Source organism: Camelus ferus, chromosome 6 (genome assembly GCF_009834535.1).
Source record: "Camelus ferus isolate YT-003-E chromosome 6, BCGSAC_Cfer_1.0, whole genome shotgun sequence".
Lineage (NCBI taxonomy): Eukaryota > Metazoa > Chordata > Mammalia > Artiodactyla > Camelidae > Camelus > Camelus ferus.
The window spans coordinates 25815123-25836694 of record NC_045701.1 but is presented as its reverse complement, the minus strand read 5'-3'; the positions used below and the strand labels follow the sequence as shown (position 1 = coordinate 25836694).

General features: G+C 42.1%; 1 protein-coding gene across 11 annotated transcripts in view; it reads left to right on the top strand.

The window, feature by feature from the left end:
* C6H15orf41 (chromosome 6 C15orf41 homolog) overlaps positions 1-21572 on the top strand; it is a 224805-nt gene that overhangs the window by 178763 nt on the left and 24470 nt on the right. For 3 of the 11 annotated variants that reach the window (XR_004320518.1, XR_004320520.1, XR_004320519.1), the window contains exons 11-14: positions 8535-8628; positions 18806-18971; positions 20853-20922; positions 21195-21291. Coding sequence is in view for 7 of the 11 variants with exons in the window: in XM_032481544.1 (XP_032337435.1) it covers positions 8535-8628; positions 11434-11503; positions 18806-18822 (181 nt within the window). In the remaining 4 variants the exon portion in view is untranslated. Of the gene's footprint in view, positions 1-8534; positions 8629-11433; positions 11504-18805; positions 20610-20852; positions 21089-21194; positions 21292-21572 lie in introns of those variants that run through there. The other 8 variants (XM_032481544.1, XM_032481542.1, XM_014565995.2 and 5 more) reach the window with 6 other exon arrangements.

Here is a 21572-nt window from a genome sequence, read left to right as displayed (position 1 = left end):
GCGTGAGAAGTAGCCTGTCAGAGGTGATGGCATCAAAGTGTAAACTATCTCAGTCTCAAAACAAAATTATTACGTAAGCGTATTTTAATAATGCTTAGCAATTACATCAAATTTGTAGCATTTAAATACTCTCTGAATAATAATAATGAATCTTCTTATCTCCTTACACAAGATAAGATGTAAAATATAAGGACTCTCACTTTTTATTCTGACTGAGCTAGAAGAACAACAAATGTAAATAAACAGGAATACAGGGTAGAACGGTTCAGCAGGACTTTCCAGGGTTCCTCCGTTAGCCCTGGGTTAGAGGTAAGCAGACCTCAGTCCTAATGTCAGTGCCTCGCCACTAAGTCTCTGGGGACTCACTTAACTTCCCTAAATACTTCATCCTCCTAAACAACGTATCAGCATTTTCTAGAATGTGTAAAATGCTATACAAACGTAAATCGGTGCTATTTTCTTACCTCTGGGTAAAAAAAAGGAAAGTGTCTTTACAGCTTAATTCTTTGGTCCTTTAATCTAGCTCTCTCCTCCTGTCAGCCTTCTCTAGATGAGTAAAATAAAACAATCTGCTTTTCCCCATGTTTCCCGAAATAGAAAGAAAGAAAGAAGAGGCTGAAGTGTGCTCTAGGCTGACTGTCCTTATTGCCTCAAGTCTTTGGCTAATTACTGTCATTTAACTTTGGGTAATTTATGTAAAATTGCCCAAAGAAACTGACCCCCCCAACACACACAAGTTGAGGGGTTCCAGAACAGCAAACTATTTTCTTGAGCTGATTATCTTCAATCCTTTAGAATAAGTAAGTTTAGAAACACTTTAAATAAATAAAATTTCATTAAGTTATGCAAAGCACTTTGAGAAAAGAAGATAGGTATGGAGGAAATATGTATTCTCAATCTCCTGTGACCTCTTTTGTTTGTTGTGGTTTGTGTTTAAAGTTTGTAAGTAGATAAATGAAGATGCAAAATGAGAACTTTTGTTGTTAGAATATTACAGACCTTTTATACTTGCTGAATGAATGGTGTTAACTTCTGACAAATAAGTGAGATTCAGTAAAAGAACAAGACTCTTTTGTTAACCATCTCTCAACTGAATGAAGACAAAGTCTGAATATCACACAATGAGTCTAAAAGGCTTCCTTTTAAAATTATGCCCCATTCATGATATCCTTCTTTGTCGTGAAAGTTGTTTCCATCTTCTTCTGATCCCGTGCTGGTCAGCTTGAGAGCAGCATCTGACCACCTGGAGGCATTAGAGTCGAGAGTCTTCAACATATGACACAGGGACTGTTAGTCCTACCAAAGACAGATCGAGTCTAGAACCAGTGCAGCATCCTGGGCGAGATAAAAAAATTCTTTCAAGTGGTGACCGTGGAATGTTTCTGTAAAGCCAGTGCTTGGTCCCTGAATAAGCCTGAAGGGCGTTATCAGTGTGTCAGGAGCTCTGGGTGATTGATCTGTGTTGGATAGATCATGAAAATAGACAGAAGGCACAGGGTTGCTTTCCTGTGGAAATGTGGTAAATTGCCATATGTGTCCCCGTTAGGAGCCTAGCTGATCTCGCAGTGGATGTAACAGCCTTACAGACGGGACTTCTGGGCTCTTGAGATCTTCAGTGTCTTTCTGTGAGGTCTAAATAAAACCACCTGGCTCTTCAGTCTCAAGCATGAGACTTTGGCAGGGGGTCAGGACTGTTGCCAGCAATCTTTCCCAGCCTTACATTCCAAACACCTCTTTCCCAGAGTTGTCCCTGCTCAGAAGTATGGCTGGAAGTGGATTTGTGTTAACCCAAAAGGTACAGGAGGGGTGCCAGTGTCATACTTACATGCCACAAAGGCTAAGGTGGCAAATCCAAACTAAAAGGGAAAAGTTTCGGGCTCGTTTTCCTCTAAAAATGTCCCAGCAAAAAAAAAAAAAAAAAATTGCTGAGAGAAAAAGGATGAAGCGTGAAAAGCCATAACTTTTCACTTCCCTCTGACGCTGCCTGTCAACACCGAAGGCTGTCCTGCTCGGGGAAGGCGGAAAGCTCATCCAGGACACAGAGGCAAGTGATTAAGTAAAGCAAGTAAGAGCACTGGCTTTCAACCTAAGCAGCGCATCCTCTGTCTGCCATTAGGGTCAAGATCGAGACCACACCTGGGCGAAATAGCTAAGCAGAAATATTCTTCATAACGTTGCTACCTTTCCTTCATTCATTCAGCAGTCATTTATTCAACATCGTATATCGCTAAATGCCAGGTAATGGTAAAGTAGATGAGAAATTGCTTTTTTGGAGCATGCCGTCTATGCAGGAGGTAAACATTAAACAAATCAAACTAAATATGTCACTGTAAGTCTTTTAAACCTAGAGTTTGCCAGTGAGACACCAGTTCATTTTGCCATTTTGCTTCTGAATCCTTCAGCACCGTCCATTTCATAAACCAAAATAAATTCCCTGAATATGAGGTTTTATAATACCATCTCTCTGCAGTCATCATATCTCATTCAGAAATAAATAACAAGCCATTATTATTTGTGGAAGGCATCGGACCTAATATTAGGCATTTTCGTTATTTAATAGCTTGTATTGGGTGCGAATTTGGGCTCAACCAGTTGCCATAACTGGTTGGTTGTATTTTGCTTCCCTTTTCCTTCAACGGGTATTTTTTTTTAAATAGTGATAATGGATCTATTTTTGCAATGGCCCTCTTTGTAGTGGAGTGGGGTGGGGTTTTTCTCTGTCTCTGACATTAAATTTTACCAGTCTGACAGGGACTCCAGCTACATCAACAACCACACAAAAAAGTAAGGTCTTCTGCGAGCACGAGGCACTCACAGATTACTTCAGATATCATCTGGCATTGGCCTTAGCATGGCCTGTTAGTTCAAGCCCTAAAAATAAACACCTATTAATCAGCTAATGGCAACATGAGTGGACCAGCTCTCTGACTGGGGGGACCTCAGTCTAACCTCATTCAATAGCGTGTCTTATGTCACCCAGGATGAGGCAGTTTGCAGCCAGGAATGCCTCTAAAAGAAGACAGTCAAAAGCTTAACTAAATGTTTAAAATAACCTCCGTAACTCCTCTCCACGCTGACAGATGGCTTTCAGCTCGATGGAGGCAGACCGCAGCACCAGCCCCAGTGGCCCCGGTGGGCCCAGCGCAGAGCCGCAGAGTTTATAAAGTGAAAGTGCAGGTTCAGCAGGGATCTCCCTTGTCTTGCTTTTCATCAGAAAACAAGCAGGCGAGAATCACTCCTGGAAGTTCCTTATCTTCATAAAATTTAGCTAAAGACTCCTGTTAAGTTAAATAAAGTGGCTATGTAAGTCACTCAGGAAGCTGTTGGCCGTTCACCTCGGGCCCACAGACCTCTCAAAGAATACAAACCAGAGGGCCCCCCGGAGCTGGGCCGCGACTGTTTACATACTCGTACTTTGTCCCAGCAGCTCCGGAGAGTTGAGCCCCCAGTATAGTTTTCAGTTGGTGGGGTTTTTTTCGATTTTTTTTTTTTTTTTTTGAATGGTGGTCTTTTTTTCTGTATGGAGTGGAAATGGGCGGAGGGGGACAGATGTGTTTTAATGTATACTTTTCTCTAATGTGTTTACCCCCCAAATAAGTGAGCTGTCGTAGATACTTTGGCCCTGCACAAAGTAAATATTTAGCTCACAAATTCCATACAGAAACATGGCCCGGGGTATTTGGGTTTCATGGAGGAGGATTACCCGGGGGTGGACGGCTGGTGTGCACACTCCGTGGGATGGGTGAAAGAGGGCTCTCTCCGCTGGCATACCGACCCCTCGGCCCTCGCAGCACCTCCGTCTGCTGGGCAGCACCCCCCTGCCCTTCGGCAGCCTCACGCCCACCCCGCTTTTCCAGCTGTGTCTTCTGCCAGGCCCGTGACCTTTGTTTATTCTGGACTTTTCTGCGCTGCCCCCAGAGCCCCCAGGCTTTTTCTCATCACTCTGTGTGTGCCTCTCCCTCCCCTGGAAGCATATTCCCTCTCGTAGCACTCAGCGAGCCTGATTTCAAGACTGACTCCAAAGGTCACCTCGCCTCTGCTCAGAGCCTTCCCTGCCCTTCCCTGGGCCACCACAGGGCCTTCTGCAGCAGTTCCCTTACTACATCTGTCCATCTCCTCTGCCCCCTGCCTTTTAACCTTGTCCCCCTGACTCCTGAGAGGAGGCCCTGGAGGACATTTGCAGAACACGGCGTCCTTTGCAGAAAGGCAGAGGGTCCCATTCTTCCTGTTCTGCAGTCAGGAAAACAGGGGAGGTTGCTTTGCATGCACACAACGGCACTGCACAGAGAGGAGGTGGAGCTGGCTTCCCGCAGGCACTGTCCGTTGCTCCTGTGTCATCTGAAACAAGCCACTTGACCTCTGAGAACCTCAGTTGCCTTATTTGTCCAGTCAAAATAAAGCATTTTTTGAGGGTCAGATAGTTCCTGTACAATTTGTGGAAGTATTTTAAGAACTCTGAAGCTTTTTCCTCTCCACCAGCTGAAGGATAGAACCCGGGCTCACTAGAACATGTCCTGTCCTTTGAGTCCAGCCCTGCGGTGCTCCACCCTCACATGTGACCCTTCACCTGGTACTTAAAAAAAATTCTGTCCTTAGTCTCAGATTTTTTTTCCTGCAGTTGTCTGATAAAATAGCTTCATTGACCACAAGAAAACTAAGGGTTTGGCCACCTTTGGAAATTGGTGCTGGCCACCGAGCTTCCTCACGACCCGTTGTGTGATCCCACCTGCCCTAAAAGCCAGCCTCAGTGTCTGACAAGCTAGTGTTCTTTCTGTCATCAACCCTCGTTTGTTTCCTAAGTCAGAGGTTTCCTTTGTCATGTTAAAATAGTAGTTAAAATTGTTCAAGGGGGTTCCTTTCATGTTCTCTCTTTTTTAAAAATACTGAAACCATGTATTACAAAGATGAACTACTACACTTGGCAAGACTTTGCTAAGTGCCCTTGGTCTACCAAGAAGTGTATTTAGGATCCTAAAATGAAATCTCCAGGCACTGCCTGGAAGTTTGTGTGTGGCCCTTCTTAGCGGTGACCTGGGGCCGCAGTGTGGGAACAGGCACCATGGAGTCCTGTCCCGGAAAACAGGCACCTGTCTTTGATAAAATTGAAATCACCGACATCATCAGGGTTTTCTGTCAAGTCTCTTTGGAAGTAGAGTTTCTCCTGGTCCCAGGAGAAGCCAGCTTTTCTTTTTAAAGGCAGAAATGACTGCGTGACGCGGCTCCTGCTTTCTGGCTCAGAGAAGCATCTAGTCCCGCTGTAAATGTCGGACGTGTTTTGACTCTGCTTTACTCACACTTCCTACCCCTCAGTTCTTCATCTTCCATTTCCTCCCTGGGTGAGTCTGGGTAAAGTACTTCCCAGTCCTGCCTGGATCATTGTTTGACTCGATTTTCTTTCTCCTGGTGAGTTTATCTCCAGTCCTCAGGACCTCGATCTACCCATTCACAGGACGGAGGCGGGGGACAAGGTTGGGAGGTGTCTTTATTACATTCTACCAACGTTGAGTAGAATTTTTGTAATGGGGTGGCATTGAATATATACACATTAAAGTGTCGTGAAGTTTATTCATTCTCAAATCCACCTTGAACTCCAGGATACAAGTTCTATTATACGTGCTTTATGTAGGTGGAGAACTGAGACCAGAAAGTTAAAAATGGAAGGTACATCAAAGAAGCACATTGTGTAGAAGAGGAAGGACTTGTCCAGCCTGGGAGGGTCCTTTAGTAAAGCTTTTGTATTGAAACTTGACAAACAGGAGTCTTACCTTGAGATTGGCTTGGAGAGGGGGTTGTAATGGTGTTTTAAGGGTTTAGAAGAACATTTGGAGGAGTCTGAAGCACATAAGGCTGTGTAGCGTCGCTGCTCACAGAGGGAGCTCTGCACCTGAGGATGTGCATTGACACCTCCACCACTTCGGGCTTTATCTCCTTGCAGGAGTCAGCTGCCTCCCCTCACCACGTCTCTGTTTTCGCGTTTGTAAAATGGCACTAGTAATGCTTCCTACTCAGTAGATTCATCGCACTATCAGGTGAAATAACGCACGTGAAGTGGTTAGCCCAGTGCTGGGCGCGTGGTAAGCATGCCAGTGTTCATTCTCTTCATTGTCCTCATTGTGATCAGTTGAGCACTGGCTTCATGACCATTTTTCTCAACATTAAAGTGTAAGTACTAGTATTCGCTCCTCGTAGGGCTTTGGTTTTAAATGAGATAGTGCGTATAAATAGCTTAGAGGAGTAGCTAGCACGTAGTGATTACTCAGTGGGTACTGGCTGCTGTTATGATTGTGGTTGTGGCTGTTATTATAAGCATGATTATCAGCTATATTATTTTCCTCAAAGGAAGAAAACTCAAACACTCTGTATCTTCTACCAGTTCCAAAGATCTCTGCCAGGAAGGTAACTAGAGCAAAGTCAGTCAAGTATCCTTTGAATCTAGGTGACTTGAGTCTGACATGGGTTAAGCCCTGGGCGTTGCATTTGCTAGAAGGCCTTACTCTAGTTGTATTTAGAAGGAGATCCCGCAGAAGAATGACTCACAAAGCCCAGGCCTGAAGAATGACTCAAAACCTGAAGAAGGCAGAGAAAATGTTTTCCACCATGCAGACCCTCAGCACAACCGACGTCCGGCCCAGGAGGGCCTGGGGCCATGTCTGGTTTTAAGGTCTGTTTCCAAGTGACCATGGAACTCCCCGCCCACGTGTCTGTCTGCTCGGGGCAGTCAGGCCTCTTCTGCCTGCCTCATGCCCTGCTGGTAACTCTTCTCTGGAGTTGGGCCAGTGTGCCTTTTCATTCTTGCAACAGAGTTTCCATCATCACTTGGAAAGTCCCTGCCTCAGAGCTTCATTGTAAAGATCTGGCATTAAATAAGTAGTGCAGTTAAAAATAAGATCAGGTAGGACCTTTATGGGCTTAAATTTAAAGTTTTGTTAACTGTACAGTCAATCTTCTAAGTTCAGTTTAACAGTATAATGCTTTCTTCTTTTCCTGAGCTCAATTTTCTATTTCTATTTTGCTATTTTATTATACATGCCCTTTTTTTGGTGGGGGGAGCTTGGGGGGAGGACGGCAATGTATAAATAAATTAAAAGCCTCACAGCAACGTACAGAAGCCATCAGGTTCTCATTTTCTTAAAGGAGCCCTATTGAAAATGGCATCAAGATCGTTTTGTAAAGTTTATTATACGTCATAAGCCGTAGGAGCACAGGCTCCCCCTCAACCTGGGAATGAACGAGGTGCGGCGGGGATGGGATTTGCGGCTCAGCGAGTGAAACCCATGTGTCATACACAAATACAGTTCACTTTAATAGTCTGGTATCTCTTCCCTCATCTCAAACACCTGAAGGTATTTGGAAAGGGAGGAAGAAATAAAACAGATGAACCCTGCTGAGATATGGCCAGGAACAGGAGTACCTCATTTTGATTGATGTTTTTACAACCTTATCTTCTAGATAAAAGCTACTGTAAACAAAAGCCTACCTGAACTGATTGTATTTCAAGGAAGAGAGAGCCACCTGTGTGCAGCGGTTGCTTCCCAAGTGCTTAGCTTTTCTTCTTAGCGGTCGATTTCTACCCACCTCGCAGTGGCCGCCTTAACCACCAGGAGTGTCCCTTCCAGGGAGCGGTGTTCGTGTTTTCTGCCAGGTTTCAAGCCACGGCATCATCTCCCCGTAGCAACCTGGAGAGCTTAGATTCCTCACAGCCCCTCCGGGAGCTGGCTCTTCAGAGTGTGCCAGTTGGCAGATTCTTAAGGCTCATTTTCTCACCTTTAAAAAAATGACTTTTCTTCCCTACATGGTGGAGGGTTATCAGCAAAAGGTGTTTTTCCTCCAAACGCATGATAGCGCTGAAGCGTCTCTCGAGGCAGGAGCTCTATAGCGATATTCCTTCGTGCATTCGGACATCCGATACTTACTGGCGGACTCTCGTGCGCCACTGAAGTACGGGCTGTCCTCGTGGAGCTTGCATTCTAGAAGCATTTATTTAAGAACCACAGGGTCGGATTATCCACATTTTCTTTTTTTCTAGGAATCGTGTTTTTTTTTTTTTTTTTGAACTCTTTATTTTGAGATAACTTTGCACCTAGAGAGTAATTGTAAAAACACTACAGAGAGTTCCCATGTATACCTTTTATCCACCTTGCCATGTTAACACCTTACATAACTGTAGTTAGTTACCAAATCCAGGAAATTAAATTGGTGCGATTCTATTAATTAAACCAAATGTTTATTAGGGTATCACCAGTTTTTCCACTAACGTCCTTTTTCTGTTCCAGGGTCCTGTTTTGTATTTAGATACCATGTCTCTTTTGTTTTTAAATTTTTTTATCGACATATAGTTGGTTTACAATGTTGTGTTAATTTCTGGTATACAGCATAATGCTTCAAGGGTGTGTGTGTGTGTGTGTGTGTGTGTGTGTGTGTGTGTGTGTGTGTGTGTTTGTGTAAGGAATTGTATTTTTAAATTGTTTTTCCTTACCTGACCATTTTTCTTCAGGATGGTTCCCACTTCTAACATTTTTTTCTCCTCTCTCCAGCGTTTGCCTTTATGGATCTATAAAATTGGGAGGTTTACTTTGGAGGACTGTGATGGTTAGCCAAAGAGATTTTCCTTATCATGAAATATTTCTTGTGAGTAAGAGAAAATTTAACCACACATTTTAGAGCAAGTTGGGCTCTGACATACCTGAAGCATTGCGTCACATTTGGTTAATGATAGATTGATAAGGCAGACATGGATCAGCCTTAATCCTTTGGTTATTTGACTTTGCCAGGGATGAAAATTCCGATAATTTTTTATTTTAAGCAGACTTTTATATATCCAGAACCCATAAATCTCTTCATGGCTTGAGATAAATGTCTGATTGAACTCTGGGTTACCCTGTGATCCTTTGAGAACCAGGCCAAGGAAAAAGAGACCCCACTCCCCCTCTACCTCATAATAAGAGACTACCTACACGGAAAAAAACTTGGGGGTAAGCAATATTTACATGATAAAAATCTTTTCTATTTTATAATTTGTAATTTCTCATATTCAGAAAGTTGGTAATAAAAAGTTCAGAAATAACCTCAGAATTTATCAGAGGGAGTCTATGGTGGACTAACTGGCAAACACCAGAATGGACGACTGCGCTGTCAGCTCAGGCTTTGCCAACGTGATGATCACCATCCATTACGGTTGTCATGTCAATTATAAATTCTCCGGCATCCAACACTAAATCAGCTGGAATGATGGGTTTGCCTTTGGCATGTTTCCCTGGGGAAATAACTGAGCACACATGTAATAACTCACACAGCTGATTTTGTAAACTACCCCAACTTTTGGAAAAAGGCTGGTGTATAAATTCTAGGTAAATAGGTACGATTTGCGCCCCAGAGACCCCGAAGTATTCTCTCACTCTAAGTGCTTCAGGGTTTTCAGAGTAACTATGACCTTGGGTACTATGTGACTTTCATGGTTTCAGCTTCTTTCACTGTGTTTGGTGCTTCTCTCTTCTTCCCATTTGAGGGTATATACTGTCTACTCCGCACGTCCTCATTTGAAACAAAAGACAAGGTGATCATACTTAAGCTCATCCTGCAGGTTTACAATGAAGTCATCTCAATAGGCTTCTGATCCCACCCTCCCTCTACGTCTCTCCTGAACCCAGTCTTCATTCTTCCCTCAAAAAGTGTGTGGATAAGGGAAGGGATAGCTCAAATGGTAAAGTGCATGCTTAGCATGCATGAGGTCCTGGGTTCAAACCCCAGTACTTCTTCTAAAAAATAAATGAGCCTGATTATCTTCCCCCCAGGGGGAAAAAAAAGTGTGTGGATAAAGGGGAAAATTAAAGGGGCCATTATATGCATAAATGCAGCAGAGCTGCGAACTCCTCTTGTCTGGTAAGACTCCTAGAACACCATGTCATGGCTCTGGTGACACTTTCGCTGTGAAGCTTTTTGCATTTTGTCTATTCAGTTATTATTTAATTGTTCGATTGATAACTTGTATTTTACACTTAAATAAGAATAGTTCTACAGTATTTGAATGTGAGCTGTAGGTAACTTAAGGAGAGGAAGATCCTTTCCTTTGTGACTTGCGCTCCACGCCGGATGGATACGCCAGCTTATATGTAGGTTGTTAATAGGTAGATGCAGAGGGCCTGCCCCAGGAGTTAGCATTTGTCCGAGGAAACAGATATTAAAGACCACAGATGAAATATGAAAAAGCTCCTGCCTTTGTTTCTATCCCACCTACCTCAGTTGTCCTCTTTTGAGGACAGATTTACAGTAGGTTGGAAAGACTGTTAATGTAACATCTAAGGATACCCAACGCAGGACAAAGTGAAGGGGAAATTAAGCACTTTTCCAGGCAATTTAATGTAGACAGGAAAATGCCGACTTATATAAACACCATGGAGAATTTCAGGTGGTTGTGGTTGTGTATTTATATACATTTTAAATTTTCTTCAAAATACTGTATTTTCTGTTTATTTTCTATGTGGCATAAAGGCCTAAAGTGAATCAGTATATCTAATGTGTTTTTCCTTTTTTATTTCCAAAATTATAGGCAGTGAGTTGGTGTTATAAAGAGATAGAGTTTGCAATTTTAATAACCAAGACTCATGAAGTGAGTGAGAATATTCGTAACTAGGATTCTCTTTCTTTAGTCATTTCAATTTGCAAACATAGAGCTGCCAAGCGAAAAAAAGGGGATGAAACAATTTATATTTTTACTTCATCTCTAGATATTACCAAAAAATATTTGCCTTGTGTATTAAATTGACCGTAGTGCCAGGACCTTATGATGTGATATTACATGATCACTAATCTATTATTATTGTACACATATTTATACACAGACATAAATACATGCATACTTTGCATATAAACATGTGCAAGCATATTTCACTTGGACTGAAAAGTTATTTACAACTCCGTCTGGAGATACATACAACAGTGATTAACAAGTGCATAACCAATCTACAACATGCAGATTAAAACTAAATAAACATTGTAAGAGTTTATTTTAAAACAATTACAAGATGTTTTATATTTCTCCTCCATCCTGAACTGTGTGTTTGAGAATGCATTCTTCATAAAAACCACATGCAAGTCTTTTTGATGGTGAAACAATTGACTTCCAACAGCCACATGTTTGCACACATCCTCAGAAGATAGCCCAGACCCCACACAGCAACTCCAAATGAGAAAGAGTTTAAAAAAAAAAAAAAAAGATTCTTTGCTAGTCCTCTTCTGGAGAGGAGTTTTCTATTTGGGAATTGAGAGAGAAGATATGGATTGGGAACAAAGATTTGAATCAGTACAACTAGGTTTTGGTTTTTTGTTTGATGAAGACCCTCTTGAATGAGAAACTTGACTAAAATCATCAGATCATCCCATAGTTCTCTTGGCATCCTTCCATTGAAACTTGTTTGTTTTATTGCCTTGACCCAGATTTGTTTTGTGGAACCGTCGTGCATTAGCACCCTTCGTACACCATCGTGGCAGAGGAGCTCATTGAGAAGTACGTGATCAGTTTCATGAGTTTCCTTTATTCTTTGTAGAGAGGTAAATTCTCTAAGAGGAATCCCACCACCCTTCACCTTCATATTATATTATCAAAAGAGATGTAAATGTGGGTTGATTTTTTTTTAATATGTAGTTATTTTCTCCTAGAACTGAAAACATTGACAAGCCAAGTTAATCCCACAAATATAAGATACATGTCTATCCAGGAGGTATTTTAGAAGTAAAAATAGGCCTTTAGGGTTCACTATATCAACCCTGCTTAGCAAGTCTGAGCCTTCTTTTTCTGGGAAAACAAATCCCCACCTGACATGCTCACTTAGACCCACTGCTTCCCTCAGTTCTCCTCATAACTTATACCAGCTGTTTATTTCCATTTATATGAACAGCCTGTGGCAGTGTTCTGGATTTACTCCTTTTCCTCATGTTTAGATTCTGCCCCATAACTTCTGATTCCCCTCACAGCGGGAAATATTTCTCTTCTCTGAACTTTATACAGTGATTCTGTGATTCTGTTTCTCAGCTTACTTCCACCTGATTGTCAAGTGCTTCAAAGGTATTCCCTCAAATGGAATCCCTTTCATTTCTTTTACCTGAATTATACGTTGCTTTTTCATATACTTCCTAAGAATGATGGCACTTAAACCGAAAAGAGTAGCTCAATAAACTTTTTCGTATGAAACTATTGACTTCATACTTGAAGAATCATTCCTGCAGGACAGGTGACTCCCCGCTCATACACCGAGCTTTTGATTAGTCATCTCCCTTCCGGGTGCTGCCCTCCCCTCCACCCCCCCCCCCCCCGCTTGTCTCTTATTTACAGGTGCTGTAAATATTTTTCATAGGTGAATGACTGTTATAAATTACTGTGTCAATACAAGGCATAATGAGAGACAGTGTAATGTAGTGGTTACCAGCACAAGCCATCGAGCCAGACCTCTTGGGTTCAAAGCCTGGCCATTTTTGTGACTCAGTTTTTTTATCTGTGAAATGGGGATAATCATAGTGCACACACACACACACACCCTAGGGTGCTTGTGAATATCAAATTAGTCTGTACATGTAAAAGTGCTTGAAACACTGCCTGCCACATCACAAGTGTGCAGTAAATGTTACCTCTTTGCTGTTGGGTATTGGAGTTATTTTATTTGTATTTAGGTAGCATCTTTATAGACATAATGTCTGGTCAAGGGCCCTCTGAAATCTGTTGGAAACATAGAAGCTAAACGAGCTTTAGGAAACCAACCAGGGAGTTGGTTATCAGGCTTATTTAGCAAAATGAGATCTAACATGTGATTGGAAATCTCTAAATTCTTGCATTTACTTTTCATCTCAGCACTTTCCGTAGAAGGTGCCTGAAAGGAAAGGCCAACAATAGAAAGTTAATACTCTTCTCTTTTCCCCATAAGTAGAACTACCATCCAAGTAATTCCTGCCTTACAGGATGGCACAGAGGTGTGGCAAGGAAGGGAGAGTATTTTTTTTTTATATTGTTTAGAAGGAATAAGTAAGTCCTTCCTATTTTGGGGGCCCAAATTTCCTGACTGTGCCTCTTGAGTTTCTCAGAGAGTTATGGAAAGACATGATTTATAACTGGTACCATATTCTGTCCAACATTCATAATCTAACAACCTCAGGGACTATCTGAGGATAGCTAAATTTTTTCTGGAGAACTGGGAATTTACTCACTGAAGTACCATTTTTAAAACATTCTTGGTGACAATTTTTAAAAAATATCTTACAGATTGTACTGCCTTTTTTAACTGAACAAAATGTAACCAGCATCTGTTTTTTCTGGACTCTCCTCAGCACCTGTTGAGATTGACAAAGTCTGTTTGCCCCAACACTAAATAGCCTTGGATTACCACCACTGGGTTTTGTTTTTTTAATGTCTCTTCCCTAGTTGTCAGCGCTCACCTCAGCTGGCAGAGCTTTCTGCCTGTAACCAGCCTCCCACACCCCGTCTCCACCCTCTTCAAATTTGCAGCTTCAGAAGCCCAATAACCCAAGTTTAACCCCCAAACCACAGAACTGGTGAAAATATGCAGAATTCTTCATTTTACATATGTTTTCTGTACTTCTTTGAGTAACCCCAGAATCCTAGATATGCAGCAGGGAAGGGCATCAGTGTCTAGTCCGAGTTAGGAGCCAAGAAGCTCTTTTAGTGTAGAAGCATGGAGTTGCTTCCTGTCTGAGATTTGCCTTGATGAAGAGTTTCTGCTTGTTGACACTCTCATTCAGTAGCCCCTTCTGCTGTAAAGTCTGGGAGCAAGCCTGACTGGCAAAAGTCAGTCTGTAGCCAGCAGGACCCTTCGTGCTGCATATGTGAAGCACGGTGTTTGATGACTCAAGTCTGTAGCGCAGATATATCTCTTAGTTACCTATCACTATATAACAAATTACCCTGAAACTAAATGTCGACAATAACACACATTTGTTGTCTCACTTATCCTGTGGGTCAGGAAAATGGGTGTTGCTTCGCTGGGTCCTCTTTGTCACCGTCTCCCACAGGCTGCGTTCAAGGTATTGGCTTAGGATCCGGGGTCTCATCTGAAGGTTTGACTGAGGAAAGATCCGCTTCCATCTCACCCACTGGTTGTTATCCATGTTGAGTCAAAATGTGATTCTTGGCCCTGGGTCTGTGCTTAAGAGCTACAGCAGGAACCTAATCCCTTGTCCCAAGAGTACCATAAAAATCCAAAGGTGGTAAATAAGTGTGTTAGCACCCTAAGTGTTCATTTCTAGGTTACACGCACTTCATTATTCGAATGCTTCCTCAAATATCCTACAGTTCTCCTCTGGATCAGTTCCAGACTAGAGATATTCTCCTTAAAATATGACACCAGAACCCTCCACAGCACTGCAGGTGTGGTCTACCCAGTGCATACAGCATTTCCTCTCTTTTTTTCTCGTTAAAGTCTAATACTGTGTCACCCCATTTACTAGACTGATCACTACATCATAGCAAGAAAGCCACAGACCCTTCAGCCGCTCCTGGATTTCAGAACAGGTTCCTCGACTTTTTAGCTGTGAGACCTTTGCAGGATACATAGCTACTCTGTGCCTCAGTTTCTTCATTTGTAGAATGGGGACAGTAATTGTACCTGCCTCATGGATCAATATGTGTCAGGTGCCTAGAACAGTGTCTGGCACGCAGCAAGTGCTATGACAGTGTTAATAATGAACATTGTTGTAACTGTCATTATGACTAGCACTGTGATCTGTACGTATGCCATTAGTGTGCTCATCCCGGTCACTAATAAAAATGCCAAGCCGTGGCCATGCCGAGTCCTTCCAGCATGCCTGTCTCTAGACCACCTCTGAATCAGGAACCAGCACAAAGCTGCCTGATCCTATTACTACTAACTCTGTGTTCTCTGTCTTGTCCTTGACGTTATCTGTCATGTTCCAGGTACGGCGCTAGGCCTTGAGGATACAGATGTCAGTAAAACATAGTCTTTGCCCTCGAACAGGTCACAATATAGCAAAGAGACAAATAGTAAATCAGATCATCTCTGGGAGATACATATGCACAAAAACCACAAAACGGTGCCCAGCTTTCATTCCACTGTCTCCTGCTTAATTTCTCTAAATACTCTTAAATGGAAGGAAACCGGAGAAACACATTTCAAACACATTTATAAGGTTATCATCATTTATGAGAAGCTTTATCTTTCATAGCCTCAAGGTCTGTCATGGCTCTTGACTTTCACCTCCCATTTTTTTTTCCAAGAGATATTTGTTATTTTTGCTAATTTGGTGGGGTTTTATTTACAAGCACAATTACTTGTTCAAGAGTCACTCACATTCCAGTCTCCATTCCACAGGAGTTTTTAAAATCCATTTGGAGTCTTTGATCTTATTACTCAACCATGAGGATAGTAACCTTCAAATTATAGTCAACCTCGAAATGTGTTTACACAGTCAATTCAGATATGCGTCTGCATCCCATTAGCGAGTGTCTCTGCCTGGGGCGGGGGTGGGGGGTGGCGGGCTGCAATCCCAGTAGCAGACCGACCCTCTGCTCTGCAATCCACTCACATCCAGGGACTCTGTTTTCTTTTAAATTCTGTTAATAGTCTCTTCGATTTTTATTGGTCACAAAGGTTTTGTTTGCCTTCCCAGGGATCTCCTTGTCCAGTAGTACCATAGTCCATGGGAGTAGGCATCAAAAAGGTGAAATCTCTAGGCCCACGAGCATGCCCTTGACCTACATGAACATGTCCTAGGTCTTGTTTTCTCCCTCTTGTACACCTTTTCAGAAGGAAATACTGAGAGTTGGATTGCTTGGTTTTTCCAATTACCAACCAGAATGTTCCCTTCTGTCCCAATAACCAAGGAATTGATCCTATGAAGTCATTTAATGTGGTCAGCCTCTTCATAAATAGATAAGTTGCTGAACAGTCATCTCACCAGCATCTGATCATCTCCGGATCCTGAGCTATTGGAGAGAGCTATTGGAGAGAGCCCTGTTCCTCAGGGTATCAGGAACAAGGCCAGATCTCATTCTCTCATTGGATTTCCAAACTTGTCACCCTCCAAAGTCATTCAAAGACTACATAATTTGAAAGCCTCCGCCTACCAATCTCTATTTACAGAGGGAAGTTGTGTGTCCTCATTTTTAGTTAATTTAGCACATGTTGTCAATCAGAGCCTTTGAGCCACGGGAGAGGGCTAGGATTATGACATAAGTTAATATAATTTCACCCAAAAGCTAGGGAACAGAGACTTAGACAGTAGAGCCTTGTTACGAGTCATTTCTCATACATACCGAAAATAGTCTGCAGATCTGTGTTGCTGCCTTCAGAGAGTTCTTGTAGTGAACCACTACACGAAACGTCCAGATTCACAGTCTTACGAAACCTTTTCCAGTTAGTGATCTCACCTGTTGCCTCATAAGTGAAACAAGCCCATTTTCTCGAGCCTCAAGGTGTTCCCCAACCTGGCTTTTCTGCCTCGAAAATACCATTGTCGTAAAGAGCTGTCAGGCTTCGTGTCCCTCGGCTTGTGATTCAGCCGTTCGGGGAAAGTGCAGGCTGCTCTTGTTCTCGCAGTGCTGGTGATATGTGTTTTTGTTTTATTAAATCTTTAAAACACTGAGCTTGTTGTTTATGACCTCCATATATTCTTCTGTTCTTCTCCATGACTGGTTAGATCACCTTTTTTTTTTTTCCTCTCTCCCTTTGTAAAAATATGAGCGCCTTTCTAAAGAACATCATGGCCTTCAGAGTGGCTGCATAATAAAATGGAGGAATGTGTTGAGCTGAACGTTCGGTTTCTGGAGGCTGTGACTCGGGGCTGCTTCACTGATAGGAAGGTTTGAGGCTTCTCAGACGTTGTCCTCAGAATCGCAGGTCTTCCTGCACTTGCCAGACCTGTTTTGACAAACCTGAGATCATTTGATACCAGTCACAGAGCTCTTTGTAAAGATACCAAAATGGCATCAGTCATAGACAACCATTTGTGATTTAAAGTTACTAAGAAATCCCCCATTAAAGTGGAAGCGAGACCTCAGTCCAGGTGTGAGCTTCACCCGGCGTGCATGTAATAAGCACTGGGGGCCTCGCCCACCCTGTGCCACAGGGGCCTGATTCTTCTGACCACAGAGGCAACTCTTCCTTGGAGATGCTGAGAAAGGAAAGCATCCTCAGTCAGCCCTGAATTCAGGTAAATGTCACAAGGCCTAGTGCTCCAAGGCATCTCATCCTATACAGCTCCCATGTCCCCGAGAACAAGTTCAGGCAGTGAGTCTCCATCTCATGAATCTGTCCCTGCGTGGAGGGGATGCACAAGTTTCCATTAATCTCACGTCCAGCTTGTCTACGCTACTGATGTGAGTCCCCAGATAAACTCTTCCATGACATCCAACTGAACTTGTTCCCGTGCATGCAGTCTCTCGCAGCCCATCCTGTCCTCTGTCCTGTTAGTTTTGGCAAGTACGCTTCAGCCTATAATAAATCATGGAAGGAAAAAGCTTTTTGGCCTCATGCGGTTCAGCCCGCTGTAATGTCAGAATACAGAAAGCAGTTCTGTTTTTAGACATCCTTTTACTAACCCAACATTCATAATTTATGATTTCACTGTAAAATTCCTGCAACACGACACCAGAAGTAGTGCTGCCCTTTAATTAAGTACTCTCGGTAGGAAAAACGTGAAACTGATGTGCAAAACATCTCCGTGTGCACGGTGATTGATAGTGATTACATCGTTCTGAACCCAGCTTAGAGGTCTCAGCTTCCTGCCGGGTGAAGCAGTCTATGGGCTACTTCCTGAGTCTGCTGCTAACCAAACTGGAGACAATTCGGAGGCACAATTTAGAAATACTGAGGTTTCAAGCCTGCATCTGTCTGTACTTTTTCACAGATCTATGTGGCATTATTCTTCATTTTCATAAGAGTCTGCGACCTAATTTCATGTCATGTTCGTGCTTAGAGAGGTTGTAATGCTGAGAGTGTAGGGTCTGAGAGGAGATCTTTTCGCAGGATCCCAATTGTCATATAGATTTTTTTTTAAAAAAAAAGCCTAGAAAGAAGGGACTTTTTGCCCTATTGGTACATGAGTTAGGGCATTACAGCCAGAAGAAGATCTTGAGCTATTCCATTTCTTAAATTGTTTTCAAATATTTTTTATCTTAATTGAAAATAGGTGAATTTTAATTTTTAAACAGACTCACAGTCATAGTAAACAAACTTATGGTTACTGGGGGGTTAAAGGGGTAGGAAGAGATAAATTCGGAGTTCGAGATGTGCAAATGCTAACAACTACATATAAAATAGATAAGAAACAAATTTCTTCTGGATAGCACAGGGAACTATATTCAATATCTTGTAGTAACCCATAATGAAAAAGAATTTATGTATGTATATGTATGACTGAAACATGCTGAACACCAGAAATTGACACACTGGAACTCACTATACTTGAATTAAAAAAAAAGAAAAGTGTCTCTCATGTAGAGAGGCTAAAATCCCAAGCTGGGTGCTCTCCAGTTCAATATTTCGACTCTGTTTTTATCCTTCATCAGCTAAGTAGTCGTCACACCTTACTGAGAGGCAATTAGGGTAGTGAAATAGTTGAGATTCCTTGAGAGAAAGGTAACAAATCCGTCCAAGGTGGTAACACTTGTATTAAATAAGCTCTTTGGTAGAAGCATAGCTACTTTCAGTCATAATCATAGCAACCAAAACAAAAACATTGTGCAATAAAGTTATCGAATCATTTAATCAGTGCTGCAAAGATTACGTGTTTCTGGAACCATGCTGCTACTATATGTACATTTTATCTTCTCGTGTGTTTGCAGGTTTGGGCCAGGCTTAGTCATCTACTGGTACGGATTTATCCAGGAGCTGGACTGTAACCGGGAGAGAGGCATCCTGCTCCAAGCCTGTTTCCCCACCGACATCGTCACCTTGTGCCACAGCGTAGCCTGACCCCGAAGGTCCTGGAAGAGATGCTGGGAGGAGAAGGTGAATCCGGAAGCAATTTTACTTTCCTGCCGCGTAAACTCCTGGCAACATCTGCCCTGAACTTCAGCTGAACTCGAGCTGCCCGTGGTCACACCACTACCTCTTTAGACAAACATATCAAGAGTTTCTGTTTTCCTTCATCCCTTGCTGATGTGAACAGCCAAGAACTACAGGCACAGCCCACTCATTATCAGCATTTCTGTCTCTGTCAAACAGTTAGTTTGTAGACAGTCATAATCTCTCTTCCTTCCGGTGGTTTCTCCTTGTATACTGCACAAAAGAAAAAACACGGAGACTGAAAGGTGTGATTTTCCAATTCTCCTCCCAGTTCCCAAATCACCCTCTTATTTCTTTTTTCCCCAAAGCCTCCATTCATTCTCTCTCCCTCCCCCTTTCGTTTCTCATACAAGCACAGATACCCAGGGTTGCATTACCAGCATGGAATAATCTAGCATAGTCCTAGAAAGCTGAACTCGTGAAGGCTGAAGTTGGAGTTTTCGCTCTCATCTGCAAGGGCAGAGCTCGCTGGGAGCCTGCGTTTGTTTGGTTCAGTCTTTATGGTTTCCTGACTTCTGTGGCACTCAGCCAAGCTGAAAAAATATCCTTGATGAGAATTTCCTCTTTTTCTAATACTTATTTGAACACCAAACATTTTCCCTTTATCTCATTTAAAAGCATTAGTTACGTTGTGTCTGGAAACCACACTCCTTCGTTGAGTGGGGGGCTGAGGGGAGATGGCTGAAGCTCGGTGCCAGCATTGACAAGAGTTTATTTTTCAACATGGCTGGTTGTCCGTATGTATGGTAGTCGGTATTTTTATGAGTAAAATTTTTCAAAAGCACGTTCTGTACCCTGCTTTGTATCTGTATTTGATACTGCATAATTACATAACAAATAATTTAGGCATTAGGAATGTTTGGCTTTGAATGGATGAAGGGGAACCAAAAAGAAATCTAGAGTGATTTTCAAGTAAGCAAACTAAGGGAAGTTTTGTATTTGTTCACTTTCACTTATTCACTTTTTCTGCCGCAAACCAAATTTCAATCTAAAACAAAACAGCAACAAATTTATTATAAAGCTATCTTTTGGGAAGTGAAAAATTAATCCATACCCAAAAATGTCTTCAGTAAAATATTTGCACTCTTGTTGACAGAACATAATAATATCCTTTATAATGTTGAATGGATGAGTTTGGAAATATTAGTAAAACTGTTAACTTTTACAAACACCTTCAAGCTGCTGCCTTTCTTTTTGAAGGACACAAACATGTCAGGTTCGAACGTGGATTTTAACTCTATTGTAGGTTACATTAAACAAAAAAGATGAAATGGTAAGGAGGTATCAGGCAAACTTCTGTTTCAGTGTAAAACTCATCATGCAGGTTTTGTGAGTAAAACAGAATGATTTGAAACCACTGCTGTTGCCTTGCTACCACACACACACACACACATATTTTAGACAAAACTGGTTCAAAGCAGTTTTCAAGGCATACTCTAAACTGCTTTTCCTTCTTTAAGAATAAATTACATTTATCTGCACAGATGTTGAAACCCCTGTTAAACCCTTGTCAAGGATTTGTTGTTTTACCATAAACAAATTTATGATGAAGGTGCACAAATAAATTTAAAAAATAAAAGAGGTGCTTGCATTTCATATTCGTTCTTCCACCTGATGCCCTGACATAACACATGAGGACGAGGTACTGGTGTCCTCCAGCAAAGGCACCACCTCCTTATCAATGAGGTTTTAAAATCTGGCCCTTAAAAGTGGGAAAGAAACCAGTAGTAAACTGTACATACTATGATAAAGTTACACATTATTCAAAACTAAGCTTTATCCAGCATAAAAACTAATGTGATTATAATATCTACTACTTTTCAGTTGGAGCAGTGGGGAGAGGGGACTAGCATTCCCAGACTGGAAGCCGAAATCCTCCTTGCTCTGCTTTTATGTAAGAAATACTCATGTGTGTTTTATCTGTATGCGTTATATGTTTACTTGTTTGTTTGTTTGTTTTTTTAATTCAGACAATATAAACATCAGCCCTGGAAAGTAGACATGGGGTGACAACTTTTTTTTTCCTGTCATTACAACATTAACATTAAAGTCAGATCTTGTGTGATGCAGCTGTCTGCAAACTGTGCTGATGAGTTATGCTAAGTCAGAAAGCGGGAGAGTGCGTATAGACATGAAACTAAATGATGTTCTCTCTGGCGTATATAGACTTGCCGGGCGTCTGCCCTCACAAACAGGAGACCCCGTTCGGAGCATGGAGAGGGAGGAGCTCAGAGCAAGGCTGATCCAACGCTGGTATTTTCAGGTGACTTTGTAGAGTCCTTCCCACCCTATCCCTACCCCACAAAAAACCCAAACAAAAAACAGTGTAAATTCTTTTTTTTCCTTCTGCTTCTAGTGAGGTGTATGTCACATCTTCTAAATACTCCTAAAATCACATACAAAAAAGAAGGCGCAGGGGTGCAGAGTAGAAAGCTGGGTGGATCTCCAGGGGAGATCATTTTCTTCTAAGCGTAGGCGGGTGTACCTGCTCCTTATTGGCAAGGCTGGAGTCCACCTGGAAAAGATGATAAATTGTTGGTCTTT